Source organism: Pyrus communis, chromosome 17, assembly GCF_963583255.1.
Source record: "Pyrus communis chromosome 17, drPyrComm1.1, whole genome shotgun sequence".
In the NCBI taxonomy this organism is placed as follows: domain Eukaryota; kingdom Viridiplantae; phylum Streptophyta; class Magnoliopsida; order Rosales; family Rosaceae; genus Pyrus; species Pyrus communis.
In genome coordinates this window covers 10,418,916-10,433,844 of record NC_084819.1, presented here as the reverse complement: position 1 = coordinate 10,433,844, position 14,929 = coordinate 10,418,916, and the positions used below count along the sequence as shown (strand labels likewise).

Genomic DNA, 14,929 nt, shown 5'->3' with positions numbered 1-14,929 from the left:
GTGATATACTAATGGGTACTGCCAATGAATCAAAACTAATTGTAGCGTCCTATCTCGAAAGGTTTGTTAATGATATGGCAAAAGAATAGTGATGGGATTGATAGGTAAATCTTCGATGGCGCACAATTACCAATACATTAGCCCTGTGTCAAAGCCAACAGCTCATTTCAAATCGGAACTTTCCTCGGTAGGCGATTTCTTCATTCAATGTCTAAAGGCATCCGCCAAAACGATGTTTTAGAATGTCAATAAGTCCCCTAAATTACTCAAAACTTAGAAAAAGATAACACATTTTTCATGCTTGACGAGGTGGCAAGGTTCAAAAATTAGGCTTAAGAACTGAGAATGCTTACATCACGCGTGTGATGAACGCAACACTGCCCAAACTTATGCTCTAATACCAAACTGACACACCCCGACCCGAAATGTCCACCTCAACTCCGAATCAAGTTGTGCTAGCCGACACCAGAAGGGTGACAAAGCCATAAAGTGTAGTGATGTGGAAAATGTAAGTAAATTTAAACCTAAAAGTGCCTAAGTATAAGAGTGCGCTTATGAGCGGGAATGAACACATTTCACACGTGATGTCAAAGCATAAGTAAAGTACAGTATAATGCATTAAGAATTATACCATTGAAGGTAATCTCTAATATCAAGATTTTCCACGAATCCTCGTCAATACGAAAGCTCAGCTACTAAAACCTGGAGGGGCGAAAAATAAGGGTGAATGGGCCTAAAAATAAAGCTTTGTAAAAGCCTTTTCGAAAACATAATAACCCCTCGCTGTAAAACAAGTATAGTTTCCAAAATATACATACTACGTATCGTAAGAAAATACTTACCTTAGCCTGCAATATCTCAAGAATTCATTACGACACAATATCTCGTAAATAAGCTCATGATATCCATAATCACATAATCTCGCATAAGCAAACATTTCATATCGAGTGCTCGTCGACACATGCTGACACACGAGTTCATATAAAGGTATTCTGACATGAACATGACTGGGTGTAACAATGATATATGCTCTAGTACTATAATCACATAAAGACTAGCGCTATGCGCATCACGTATGAGTTATAATTGCCTACATCAATCTAGGACAGGACTGTCACCTACAATGAATCCAAAGTGAGCGTACGGTACGATGTGCACATAGACGTGAAAGACTAGTCCTGGCCCAGACAAGTACTAACACCGGTGCAGTAAACGATAAGCAGATAACATAAATATGGTCGTGCCACAATAATTCGATAATTCACATCGACATAATAGTAATAAATAAGATATTACTCATGGCTGTAATTAAAACCCCATAAAAGTATGCATACCTGTGCATCCCGTGGGATTTTTGATAATTTCCTAATTTTCCGTTATTTCACTAATTTTTATAAGCATTAGTCTAATCTAGGAATGCGTAGGAAATTCATTGTAAAATATATAATTGGAAACTAAATAATATGTAATATTTAAAATTAAAGACCAACTCATAGATCATGTGTTTGAGTCGAACCCGCCTCATAACATTAAGAGTCCTTGTGATGCATTTCGCCTAGAAACAAAACCATTTTTGTAAATACATAACATACTAACATATAAACACGTTTTTGTACAAAATACGGCTAGTAAAGAAACTATTTTAAAATGGTTGAATTTCAGAAAATGAAGGGCGGATTCGGGTCTGGCACTTCGAGAAACCTAAGGAGGGACCTTAGGCTCCTCCACGCACCGTCACTACGAGGTGGCTGCATTGGCACCCATGCGCCGCATGTGCCACTTGTGGTGGCTCCCTCACATGCGCCCACGCGCCTGCGAGTACAATGGTACTTGCCTTCCTCGCGAGGCCAAAATTTTCCCATATTTTCTTCCTAACTTTCAAAGCTAATTTCTAGCTTGATACTTAACCAAATTCTATGATTCAAAATATATTTTGAAGTTAGAAATGTAGAGAAAGCAAATTTCTAGCTCGATACTTAACCAAATTCGATGGTTCAAAAGTCATTTTCAAGTTAGAAATGTAGAGAACATGCCTATACCTATTGGAAGCTCAATCGTGGTCCGTGTTGACAAAAATTTTGTTTGAAAATGGTCGGATGGCCACGGACCCAAATTTTCTAGAAATCTGGAAAATCATCCTCTTTATCTAAACAACTTCTAACCCTAACAAAAAGCATCCAAACCTTGAGATCGTTCATTGACAATGAGAAGGGTAAGTGGGAAGAGATGTCCTAATGCTTACCTTGGTCGGGATTCATGGAAACTCGCCGGGAATCCATATCCAAAACAGAGCTCCATTTGAGCTCCAAGGCTCGATTCCAGTAACCCAAACTTGGGGTTAAGTTTGTAAGGATGAGCTAATAATAGTCCGGTGGTGTGATGGTCTAGAGTTCGTCGGTATGGCGAAAGGTTTGTGTGGTTGTGGTGTCTCGGTGGTGATTCACCAAGAGAGACAGAGATGAGAGATGAGAGGGTTAGGGGAAGAAGGTGAGGTGGCAACCATTGAGTGGTGAAGCGAGTTGAGGGACTTTTGAAAAAATTTAAGAGGGGGTGAGGTCCGAGAGATAGGGGACACGGGGGAATGGGGAGAGAATGGATTGTGGGCCCCACTACTGCACAATGCAATGTCACAAAAGACAAAACAGAAAATATCCCCGCGACGTGAAATTACCAAAATACCCTTCACGTTCGTAGTTCTATAAAATTTTACTCGTAACTCCAAATCCTCTTCTGCTTGTGCCTACGCGTTCATAACGTCAAGAACTTCAAGAATACGATAAAATAATAGCTCATATGCGTCATATAATGGCGGTCAACGAAAGTCAACAATCCTTCCACTAGGGGTGTTTTTCGTCAATTCATAATTTTTAAAAATTTATAAAATCGTAGAATTAGGGACGGGTTATCACATATAAAGTTTGATACGTATATTTCTTCTTGGTACATATTTGGTATGTTCATATTTCTTTTTCGTATGCATTTGGTACATTGATATATTTTCCGGTACATTTATATTTATTTAAAAAAAAAAACAAATTTAGTACGTTACTTTATATATCTTCTTGGTACGTTTATATATTATCGGTATGTTTATATTTATTTTCAACAAAAAAAAAAAAAAAAAAAAAAAAGATCAAAGAACAAACTGAAAGATACAATGAAGAACAGATTTTTGTATACTCCTAATCCAGACATACACGAATTACAATTCAATATAAGTCTCTAACTCCTTATCCGTACTAAACTAAACTATAACAACAATATCACAGCAAGATTATATTGCAGCAGCAAGCATAGTTGATTCAGGCTTCTTTGGTTGATCACAAACAGCTCGGGGCAATTTTTGCTCTTTGACTTCCTCCAACTTTTTTGCCATTTTTTCTTTTTTTCTTTTTCCAGATACGTAGCTGCAAAAAATGGGGCAACTTCAGGAGGGATTCCAACGTTCCAACTCCATTCCAAATAGAAAGAGAGTGCCTACAAAACCTGAAAAATTAATGGGATACATATCATCTTTATTTGCAATTTGGAAAACTAATGAGGTACATATCATCTATCTTTGAATTTCAAAATTCAAAAAATATGTCCCCCAAAAAATTGCAGAATAAAAAACCCTCTCCACAACCTTCTTGATAAAACCTGAAACAGTATAGAATCTTGATGAAACCTGCTCAACGTACCAACGTCAAGCTGCTGAAAGCAGAGAGTGAAACAGTAGAATAATCGATCACATATACATCTAATTATCTCAAATGATAACAAGATAAAATTGTGAAAACAACCACTAATTGAATTGGATAAACCCATTCAAGATTCAAAAATGGAGATCACAAAATCAAACGTGGGAGAAGAAATCCACATTCTCATCAAATTCAACAAACCAGAAACTACTTCCTAAAATAAAGGTCATGTACAAAGAAATATCAGCGTAAAATGATATATTTGGAATTCAATATTTAGCATTTTAATTTAAAAAAAAAATACAATAATGATATGTAATTTAAGTAAATATAAAAATGCTAACGTGGCTATTGTTTAAGGCGGCTTAATTAAACCTTAAAATAGAATCAATGTTTGATCTAAAAAGTATTAAAAAGATGCTAAGGATCCTAATTTTCTGTTTGGATATTACAAAAACTCTAGATAATACAAGTTAAGTGGTAATGGGATGAGATTAAAATGGTGGAAAGATCCCAAATTTGACACTTTCAACAATACTATCAAAAGACAGGTTTTATGTTGGGTTGGGTCTACCAAAGACTTGTCTATATATCTGAAATTTTTCTGTGTTTGGTCCTCCTATTAATTTATACGAAAACGATTTAGTTGCACGATTGTCTCCATAAATATGGTATATAAAACTAACTCTTCAATTTACACCATTGCCAAATTGAATTAATTTTACCAATATATTTGTAGTGAGTCCAACTCGACAAGTCGGTGCGCTGGACCATCACTGATTTGCTGTTAGTTACTGATATCTCAAACCACTTAAAAATTTTAAGTACGACGGTAACTCTATGATTTTATCAGTGTTTTAACTACTTAACATGCAAAATGCCAAAATCCCTAATAGTATTTGTGTATGTGATTTGGTGTTCTAACAATATGTGTCACATGGTATTACTAATCCGACTTACGTGATGTTACTAATCTGACTTAATAATAATCTATTCAAAGATCCTTGAAAATGTCAACAACAAAAAAAAGAAACAAAAATAAAAATAAAAACTTGTGATTTGTGAAAACAGAGGAAAAAAGCGCGGTCAACGAAACGGCGCAACACGGGCAAATGCATCCCTTTCGGAGCTGACGTTGCGTTATTTAACAGACGCCGTGTGGGCCACCGCCGAGTTCTCACGTGCGGCAGATTAGGTTAACCAGACAGAATGTGTTTTTTGTTTGTTTGTTCCTTCTGCCTTCCAGCACCTTTGCTGCTTGTTTTGTTTATCCCCACGTATTACTTATTGACTTTCTCCTTGACTATTATTTTGTTTTAAAATCCCCATAAATTAAAAAAATTGCTCGCCTAATTAGTTGGTAGATTAATATTAATAATAATTACTAGGAATAAGTAATACCTCACTTTGTGGCATCAAATATCGAGACAATTAATTTACTTTCATGCTTTAATTAGTTAAGTTAAGATTATCTCTGAAATCTGAACTCTAATAGTACTGTGATAAATAAAGCTTCTTCTTGTTTGGTTATTAATATAATCTCTGAGAATTTGTTATCGTGTAAAACATTTGATTTCAATTAACAAATGAGAGGATTATGAGAAGAATTAGGTCAAAATCCACTTGAAAATTGTTGATTAGACCCTTGACCAACTCCTTTCCTTAGTCATGCACAAAACTAATTAAACCCATCTTTTTCTCTGTGATGCGAAGCCGCCTCTTTCAAAATATACTAGTTTTGAGCCAGAAGTTCGGGATCCTTTTCTCATTGGCGAAAATGTGGAATGTACAATCATGCACTCTTTGAAAATCTCGATTTAGTTGATCAAACATTAGTACATCGGTGTATTGTAGAAATTCTTTGGTCGGTAATGACATTTGAGTATTTGAATAGGGAGAGAATTCAATCCCCTCACATGTTTATACGCTTTTAACTCTATCTCTCACTCATGAGGAGACATATTGTATTTATAAGTATATAATGATGCAGATTCTCCCTTAAAGAGAAGGGGATTCAAAATCAATTCAAGAAAGTACAAAACGCCTAAAAAGTAATGTGTGACTGCAATTCTACATAACATTCAATACTACGAATGTTTTAGCTGTTAGATTTGATTTCCCCAACTGTTTTAACTCAACCAATCATTTTTCATACCACTCAAAGCTACGAAACATCGAAAATAATATTGTAATAAGTAAACATCTTATAATCTTGATCCATCAAGTAGGAAGTAAATACTTGCAATTTGTGATGCCTACATTACATCTTCAATGGATTAGGTATTAACATAAGAAGGGAAAATACAAACAAAAAAACGCGTCCAAGTAAGAAAGGCCAAGCAAATGAGGCAAAACAGAGTTTGCTTTCTACACAAATTTGATGTACATTTTCCACTTAATTTAAACTGCCTTCTTAGAAGACTTCATTCATTTGTAAAGCCTTTTAAACACATATACCAAATCCTACAAACAGGATCTGGCTGCAAAGAAGCAACCTCAAAGAAAAAAAAAAGACAACCAACAAACTGATGAAGGCTCAAAAATTGAATCAGAGCGGCTTCTCCAACAACTTCAAGAGCGGTAAAAGGTCAGCATGGCGAACAAAGGATTTATCCCCGGCTGTACAATTGAATCGAGGCTTAATTCTTTCCTTACATTCCTACGTTGTTGCTGCCTGAATCTATTAGAATCGTCAATCTCCTTGCCGTTTTCATGAAGTCACTGCAACTTCAACAATAATTTGATCAATATATTACCTTACTAACCACTCATTTGATAATTAAAAGGACAAGGACCTCCGTCCTTCGGAGCCATTACACGATTCAATGGGAATTGTCCGTACCTGAAAGGTTCATCTCCAATGTGTTTAACTGCACCAGTACCATCTCGATAGAGCACATGGTTCAGTGTCTCAGAATTGTCTATGCCAAACATATCTGCCAGTTTTCTGTACAATTCATCATAAGACCCCAGAAGTGAAAGGTCAAGAGTGCGACCTATGTCTTCTGATTCCATGAAGACTTTACAGTGACCAGTTTCCAGACTTAGTTCGGTTTCATTTCGAGTATCCTTGTACCATTGGAAACCTTCACAAGATGAGCGCTCTTGTACACTTTGTCGGTGAAGTGCAGATCCAGAATTATCAGAATGATTTACCATTCTATCTGCATTCCCATCGGATGAACTATTTCCAGTAAGAACTGGTGAGACTGTATCGCCAGAGCTGCTCAGAGAGATCTGCTGCTCAGTAAGTATTGGCTGACCAAAGAGTATGAGCTGCGGTGGCTTTAAATCATCAGGTTTCTTTGACGTCGGGGTAAAATGTGACATAGTCAATAAGCATGAAACATTCTCGCTTATAGTAGGCTTATGAATCACCATGTTATTGGTGAATTTAGTGGGTGCAGCAGCATGATCAAGTGGCGGGAAACCAGCCGGAAATAGACCTGTGTGCAGTTTATTGAGGTGCATATCTGATGAGGATAGACCATAATGAGCATGCCTGGCTCCCTGCATGCCAGCAGGAGTTTTGTCGGGCAGACAACCAAAGGGGCTGCTGGGTCCAAGGAGGTTGCCGGAAAAAGTCGGCATTGGAAGTTGGCCTTCAAAAGGGAAATCTGGGTATTGAGGTAGTCTCATCTTCTTTCTTGGCAGTGAGAAAGGTGTCAGATGGATCGCGGGTACGTTGGATACCAACTCTACCAACCATGGGCTAACGCGTTTCACATTTTGAAGTAAATCGGGTTCATCCCAGGTAACCTGCAACACAAGATTTCAGAAAACCAAAGGAAATTAAAGAGAAAAACACTCCTACTGTGTGTTCAAAGTACCCAACAGTCCCAACCATACTATGGAAATGAACTTCTTGAATGTTTAGCTGCCAAAAACCATGGCTCTTCCCAGATGTAATTGGCCAGGAAAGAGCACAATTGATCAAAATTAGCTAGTAGGTATAGAGTAGAAAATGAAAACTGAACCTGGAACACCAAAGAAATTGCAACTACGAAAGTATAAACAGGAACCTAAAAACTACTAAGCTCGAATAAACGCAGATTATACTGTAACAGAGTAATCATATGGCGAAGTGAATTGAAAGGAGTTGAGAAAAGAAATGCAAATGAAGATCAAAGAACCAATGTTTTATGGCACAGTATGCAGGTGTGTTTCGTAATTCTGATCGGAAAATTGTCGATGAAACATAATGTGCTCAGACTAAGAAAATCAGGCCTACTAGGGAAGATAGATAAAGTAAATTAAAAATTATAAACGAAACTAGAGCACGATAATTAGAGAGTAGTAGTACCTGGAGAAGCCTCCAAGGTGACTCGGGCCAGCGCAAAGGCTCAGCAACCTGAACAGAGGATATAGTTCCCATGAACCAACTTATCCGGGAAGAATCCTCAGTTTCAAAGGCCATCTTGAATCGCATTCCAGGGCACCACCGGATCTGCAATGCTGCTTTCACCAATGAGGCCTTCACACAGAATTCTGGGGTACTTGCTCTAGGGTAGTAAACAACCTCAAAGGGCTGTCCATTTGCAGCAAGTGTTGCAGCTTCAGAAACAGATTCAGGCCCGACTTTCCCCTTACCCACTAGACTTCCATTCGAATTAGAGCTATTACCATTGCCATTTCTCATTAGTTTGTTCTCATCCTCCCTCAAAAACGCCGAGAATCCACCATATGGCACAGTACAATTCCCACCCATTGGATTCCACCCTGAAGATGACTCTGGTCCACTTCCACTTCCCCTCTTTGCTCGACGAATCCCGACACAGAGATCACCGTTCTCTGCCCTCAAAAACACAATTGAGTCCCCAGAAACAAGCTTCTTGTGGTTCACAAAGGTACTCCACCCCGTGGTCAATAGATGCCGCCTAGGGGTCCCCCTGTAAATGTGCTTAAACTTCCAAGTTTCACCATGAACATCCTTAGCAAGAATTGTCTGAACAGGGGGATCGGCAGAGTAATCCAATCGCGGAAAGATGGTTTCTGCACAATATCTCGGAACAGAGAACCCACCACCATTGTTTGCATCGGATTGCGTCAATGTTTTTGCAAATGAGGCGGGTTTATCCGGCGTTTCAGACCCATTAAGCCCTCCAATTCCATCATCCTCGTAGCCCGCCTCGCCCCCATTCAAAGGAACCAACCTAATCTTGGCATAAACCTCATCAGTCTCAGGATCGGCCATGAACTTAATGGCGGCAACCTGGCAAAGTATATAGGGAGGAACTCTTGGGCAATTCCTGAAATCAACAGGTCCACAGGCATGCTCAGCATGGCCCTGAGGGAAGTAGAAGACCTTCGCATTCACCAGTGGCATTTGAACCATGCCGCCGGCGCAGGCATGCCATAGCTGTGGATCTAAGCACCTATCCGCCTCCTTCAATTTCTCTTTTGAATCCATAAACGTAATCATATCAACTCTTCAAATAAATAAACAAAATTTGCAAAACCCTTTCCTTCCTGCTCTCGGTAAATGCTGCAAACCACATTAACCACACAAATTAGGCATCCTACTCACAGAATTCAATCAAACCATACAAACAACAACAATACAGAAACAATCAATCTAATAAATGAACTGCATTTCATAAATTTCTTACCTTATAAAGAAGGCATGAATTCGAACCCGAAAAGCTTCTTTCTTGCCACGTTTTCTCTAAGAAATATTCACAAAATCAAATTTTCCCAACAACCAAACTTGGACTTCAAAGTTCAAATCCTTTTTTTTTTTTTTTCCTTAAATCAGAAAAATCAGAGGGGTTCAATTGCTCTGGCACGCCATTAAACCCACCTACAAAACCCTAATCACAAGCAGCTTCAATTCAACACTGAATTCCCAATACCCAAACCCTAATCTCTCTCCTGACTGAATCAGTCTAAACCCACCAGTTTTTTTTCAGCCAAAAATCCCAAAAAACAAAAACTCAGACTAAAAAACTGGAGAAGCACTCTACTCTTCTGGAAATTCCAATCCCCAGAGCCCTCAGAAGCTCAGCCGTCGGAGAAAAATTGAAGATCTGCGGCGAAGGTCGAGGCACTACTTTCCAAGTCCGGCGAAAATCGAGAGCCCGGAGCTCCTCCCGAGCGGCCGGGAAGTTCACAGAAGAAAAAGCCTCCGACGGAAAAGAGGAAGGAGAATCGTCGGCGTCGAAAATCTTTCAGGAATCTTCGTCGTCTTTGTTGGTTTGAGAGATTTCAATCACCAACGACTGTTTGGCCAACACAGAAGAAGATAAAAAGCCATAGACAGACAGAGAGAGAGACAGAAGGAGGAGAGAGAGGGAGAGAGAACAGAGCAACCTTTCGGATTCTGCAACAGTCCAAAAGCTCACTCAGCAAATAAAACACCAAAAACAAATAAAATAAATAAATGAAAATATATAAACACAAAAGTTTCAACTGTTACTAACTTGCTGCAAATGTGAAGCGGTTGTAGTCAGTGTCACTGTTCTTGTCAAAAGCATTTACCACGATTGGTAAATTCAATAAAAAATATTTTGCCCTTTTCAAACTTACCTGCCGTATTCCGTCGGTACGCCTCACGGATGGCGTGGTGTGTCGAATTTACTCGGTAGCGTATGAACGTATACTTGGACTGGATTTTACCGCGTAAAATTTGACCTATAGTCATCGTTGTATTAGTGTGCTTGGTTTGGTGGCAACTATTTAGAATTTAACATTTAGATATTGGGATTATCATGCGCTATATATGATATGTTTTATGCATAGTATCATCATGCCACGTTGTATAACTCGCAAGTAAAATTTAACTAAAAAATGACATATGTTTATGTGCTGGTATGTGAGACTTAATCAATGACTTTTACTCGTGTACCGTATACTTGGTCTAATATCTCACACTTGGAATTTGGCGCTATAACATCAACGTTAAGACGTGTCTATATGTTATGGGTTTCATTCATCCATTACATAATCATGACACGTTATATCGCTCGCACATTAAATTTATCTAAAAAGTGACATGATGACATGGTGTGTTGGACGCACTTATTTGGTAACTTTTACACGTAAATTTGATCTGAAATTCACTATTTAAAATTTGACATTTTGACTATCAGTTATGATGCCCGTGTGCAAGCAGCGTGTTTTACGTGTTGTATCAATACACCATGTTCAAATATACTAAAATATTACAATATTTCTTGTATGTGAAATCAATCTCGTTTTTATTATTTCCTAAGAATATGTGTTGTTAGATTGATTAAATTGTTTTCAGTCTAAGACTCTACCAACAGTAACAAGTGAACAGTAAATAATTACCTTATATATTTTTGTTGGAGCAAAGCTAACAAAATTAAAATCAAATTTTTAATACAATTTCATATTTGTTACCTTTTTCTTCGGATCTGAAGAAACAGTGTGTATCTTGGGAAGCCAGCAAAACAACAAAGATTTAAGGAAACCATACTTTTATAATCTTTCCTCTTATTCTATTCCCACCAATTAATTACTATTTTTTTAATTCCGCTCCGAGCAATCAAACAGTGGGTGATTATTTTAAGCGTTTTAATAATTTTTTGTGATTAGAAGGACATGGATTTCCGTGTCCCGCGAGAAATTCGAATCCAAAGTCTCGCGAGTGTGGGTTAAGTGTTCGCCTTGCAGTTTGTTTTGCTGTAAAATCAAGGCAAGGCACTTGTTCACACCTAATTATGGTTAGAGTCCAAACTCCATCTATGGTCAAAGGTTGCAATTTCGTTTAGTCAATGACACACGTTACTTGTTTATTTTTGGGTAAATTTCAGTTTACTATCCTTAAGTTTCGTGGTTTTTAACATTTGGTACATGAAGTTTTTTTTGTCTCAGAGTCATACCTAAAGTGTTAATTTTGGGACAGTCTCATACATCCGTTAGTTTGACTGTTAAGTTTTCCGTTAACTGATGACGTGGTGCCTAAGTGGACAACGACTAGGCGCTACATGTCAATAAGAGTCCCACATGGATATTAAAAATTAAAAAAATTACAAAATTACAAAAAAAATAAAAATAAAATGAAAAAAAAAGCCGTTCTTCATCAACCCCCAACTGTCCCTCCCTTCTTGACCACCACCCATACATGCAAATTCAAAATGTCAGTCGACATCGCCCAACCAGTCTCTACCCCTCGCCGCACCCCACGCACCCAACAATCCGCTTAATCCACCCACCCAACTTTTGTCACCGCCTCCTCATTTGAACATCTTCTTCTTCTCCCTCCCTTTTCTAACCCTCCTCTGCACACCTTCTCCACACACCATCTCCACTTCATAGCTTATGGGGCACTTTGCTTTGCCAAAGAGTTGCTGAGTCGGAACCTCGAACTCGCCGCCGAGCTGGACTCTCACGGCTTTTCGCCTCTTCACCTGGCGGCGATAAAAGGGTCAGTGGAGATGGTGAAAATCTGGTGCGGGTCAACCCAGATCTGGGTTTGGTGTTGGATTGCGATGGGTTCACTCCCTTACATCTGGGTGTGATCAAGGGGCAAGCTGGCTGAGTTGGCCTGAGTTAGATCGCGCGGTGACTTGGGTTTTGACTTAGGGAGGTGAAGGTGGGTTGCACTTGTGTGTGAAACATCACAGGCTGGAGGTGTTGAAGGTTTAGGTGGAATGTATAGGGAAAGGGAATTAAGGGTGGGTGTGCGGAGGAGAAAATGGAGGGAGAATTGAGTATCGAACTCATCATCCATTAGAATCGAACTAGATTCATTTCACTTACAAATGAAGAAGAATAATATTAAACTATACTCAAAGGTGCAAGTTGGAATGGGTTAAAATTTTCGAATCTGAACGTGAAAATTGTGGATCTGAATATGTTTTGAAAATTAGGAACGGAATCAGAATGCATTTAGCCATTTCAATAACTCATTGAAACCTCGTTCTATTGAGATAGGCATAGTGGAATTTACCTCTTGGTATGGGTTGCCTTCTAGTTGGATACCCACGTTGAACGTCCCAAATTTTCCATCTAAATTTTTTAAAATTGTTCCGAACTTATTCTGATTAAAAATATTCCTCAAAAAATTACAATTTCTTATTGTTACGTACTCAAATTTTGTATTTTGTTATCAACTTTTGTATTTTAGTGTTAGTTTTAGATATATTTTGTTCAATGTTTTTATATTAAACATACTTCTATATGTTAAAATCTATAATCATACTGGTTTGGTAATAAAAAAGCAAGAATATTAAAAAACTTGTAAAATACATGAATTTCTGAATTATGTTATAAAATTTCCGAGTCACTCCGATTCTGAAATTTCTAAAATAAAACATGAAATTAGTACCAGGTGGAATACCGTACAATAAAAACTTAGAAGCAACTGTACTGACTAGTCAAATGAACTAGTCAACTAAGTACATGTTGTTAGATAGCCACAAGCATATAAACCAAGTAAACTAATAATGCTAAAGCAAGACGAATGAACTCCAGTTATTGTTTTAGCCTTTGTTCTTAAGTTAAGTTTACTTAGTTAACAAAGTGTCAATACTAGCACACCCTATAAAGTTTAACTCTAACGATGATTATTTGGACATAAAGGTAACTTGCAAAGTATTGAACACAAGAAAGTTTTTGGCCGGAAAACCCATCTCTGGGTTAAAAAACTGGGGACTCTCCACTGAGTTCAATCCACTAGTGTAAACAACGGCTCATACAAAGATCCACACAAATCTCAATTCCTAAACCTTATCTAAGGAGCAGCTTTACCTTTGTGCAACCTTGCCTTACACGAGATGGACTCCTTCGGTCTTCACGAAGTGCCATCTCCTCCTAAGCTCATCACCTTGTGGCACCGAGATCAACACGATCAATGAAATGATATGATGTTATGATGTGCTCATGAAATGAGGATTCAACGACTAGTCAAGTTCTCTAGTCAAACAGTTGAAGAAGAACCTAACATGAATTCAAATGCTTAGTCTAAGAAAGATATGAAACTTTGAAGATTAGACTAAGAACTTAACACAAAACCATGAATACAATGCAACCCTAATATGCAATGATTGGGTATTTGTGCATGAGATGGTTTTGTAGCTAGGGTTTCGGTTTGGAAGCTTTAAGAGGTAGCTCTAGACTAAATGCACTATTTTCTTGAAAATGGAAAATCCTAACCAAAACCAAATGAGACCATGAAAACCCTTATAATGGAATATATGGATGTTTTAGACAAAGTAACAAGGAGACTTGTGTCATGAGCCAAAGAGACATTTCCAGATCAAGGTTGAGAGATCAATGCACGGGAAAAAGTGTCAGATGGCCCATGTGTGCTATCCTTATTTTGTGTGCCCAGAAAGTTGGAAAAACAGACGAAAATTCTGACTAGACGACTACACTAGACAAAAGGATTCTGGAAATATAAGCTTGACTTGCATATGCAAATGTATGATTCAAACCTTTTATAGTGAAGATGGCAGGTGCTTTGACGAATTAATTCCAGCAAAAATCCCATATCAGCATTGTACCTTAACTCTAAATTATGAGTATGTGTGGTAACATTTACAATTTTTTGACAAGAGAAGCCAAATAATAAACCTAGTATTTAACAGAATATACAGTATGACTTTGAAATTTTGGGTAAGAAATATAATACGTAATTTTCAATCCAATTCTTCCGAAAAACACCCCTAACAGTACTACCTTGACAGACAAACACTGAGCTGTTGAATTTGGTTAAATCAACAACCAAGGCTAGTGAACCTAAACATTGCTAAATTGCATATGTGAGCGCAACCAAGCTGTTAAAGTGCATCTCCACTAAATACTCAGGTTCAAATTATTCTTCTTATATTTAACTATTATTTTATATGCAAGCGATATTGATAAATTATAACACAAGGCCTCGTTTTAACGTGTAATTTAGATTAAGTTACATTATCGCACTATTGAAAAGAACACTGCTAAATTGTCAAGAGATCTATTATTGGCACTCCAAAAATTTAATCGTGTGCACTGCTTATAAAATTTTTTTTTTTCAATTAGAAAAAAGTTGGGGGTGCACAATTTAATATTTGAAGTGCTAACGTTGACAAGATACCTATTATTGACACTTCAAAAATCTAATCGTGCACTACTCAAAAGAGAGCTACTAGATCCACCCATTGTCATATTTCTCCACCAATATTATAATCTCACTCATCATAAAAAGTTAAAAAATTAAAATGTTATTTCTTGACCAACTATTATTCCTAAAATAACCTCTAATATGTTGTTTTCCCACCCGCTATTATTCCTAAAAAATAAAA

At 37.6% G+C, this 14,929-nt stretch overlaps 1 protein-coding gene across 2 annotated transcripts; it reads right to left on the bottom strand.

Annotated features, from left to right (window-relative positions):
• Positions 1–5,982: 5,982 nt before the first annotated feature.
• On the bottom strand, positions 5,983–10,020 carry LOC137722589 (auxin response factor 18-like). Of its 2 annotated transcripts, none has more exons than XM_068461630.1 (4): positions 9,290–10,020; positions 7,984–9,165; positions 6,523–7,439; positions 5,983–6,407 (listed from the first exon to the last, which is right to left on the bottom strand). In XM_068461630.1, the coding sequence occupies exons 2-4, from the start codon at positions 9,100–9,102 to the stop codon at positions 6,332–6,334; spliced, it is 2,112 nt and encodes a 703-aa protein (XP_068317731.1). In that variant the 5' UTR covers positions 9,103–9,165; positions 9,290–10,020; the 3' UTR covers positions 5,983–6,331. The 2 variants fall into 2 exon arrangements, with proteins under 2 accessions (XP_068317731.1, XP_068317732.1); XM_068461631.1 differs by having other exon boundaries at positions 5,983–6,401.
• Positions 10,021–14,929: the final 4,909 nt, after the last annotated feature.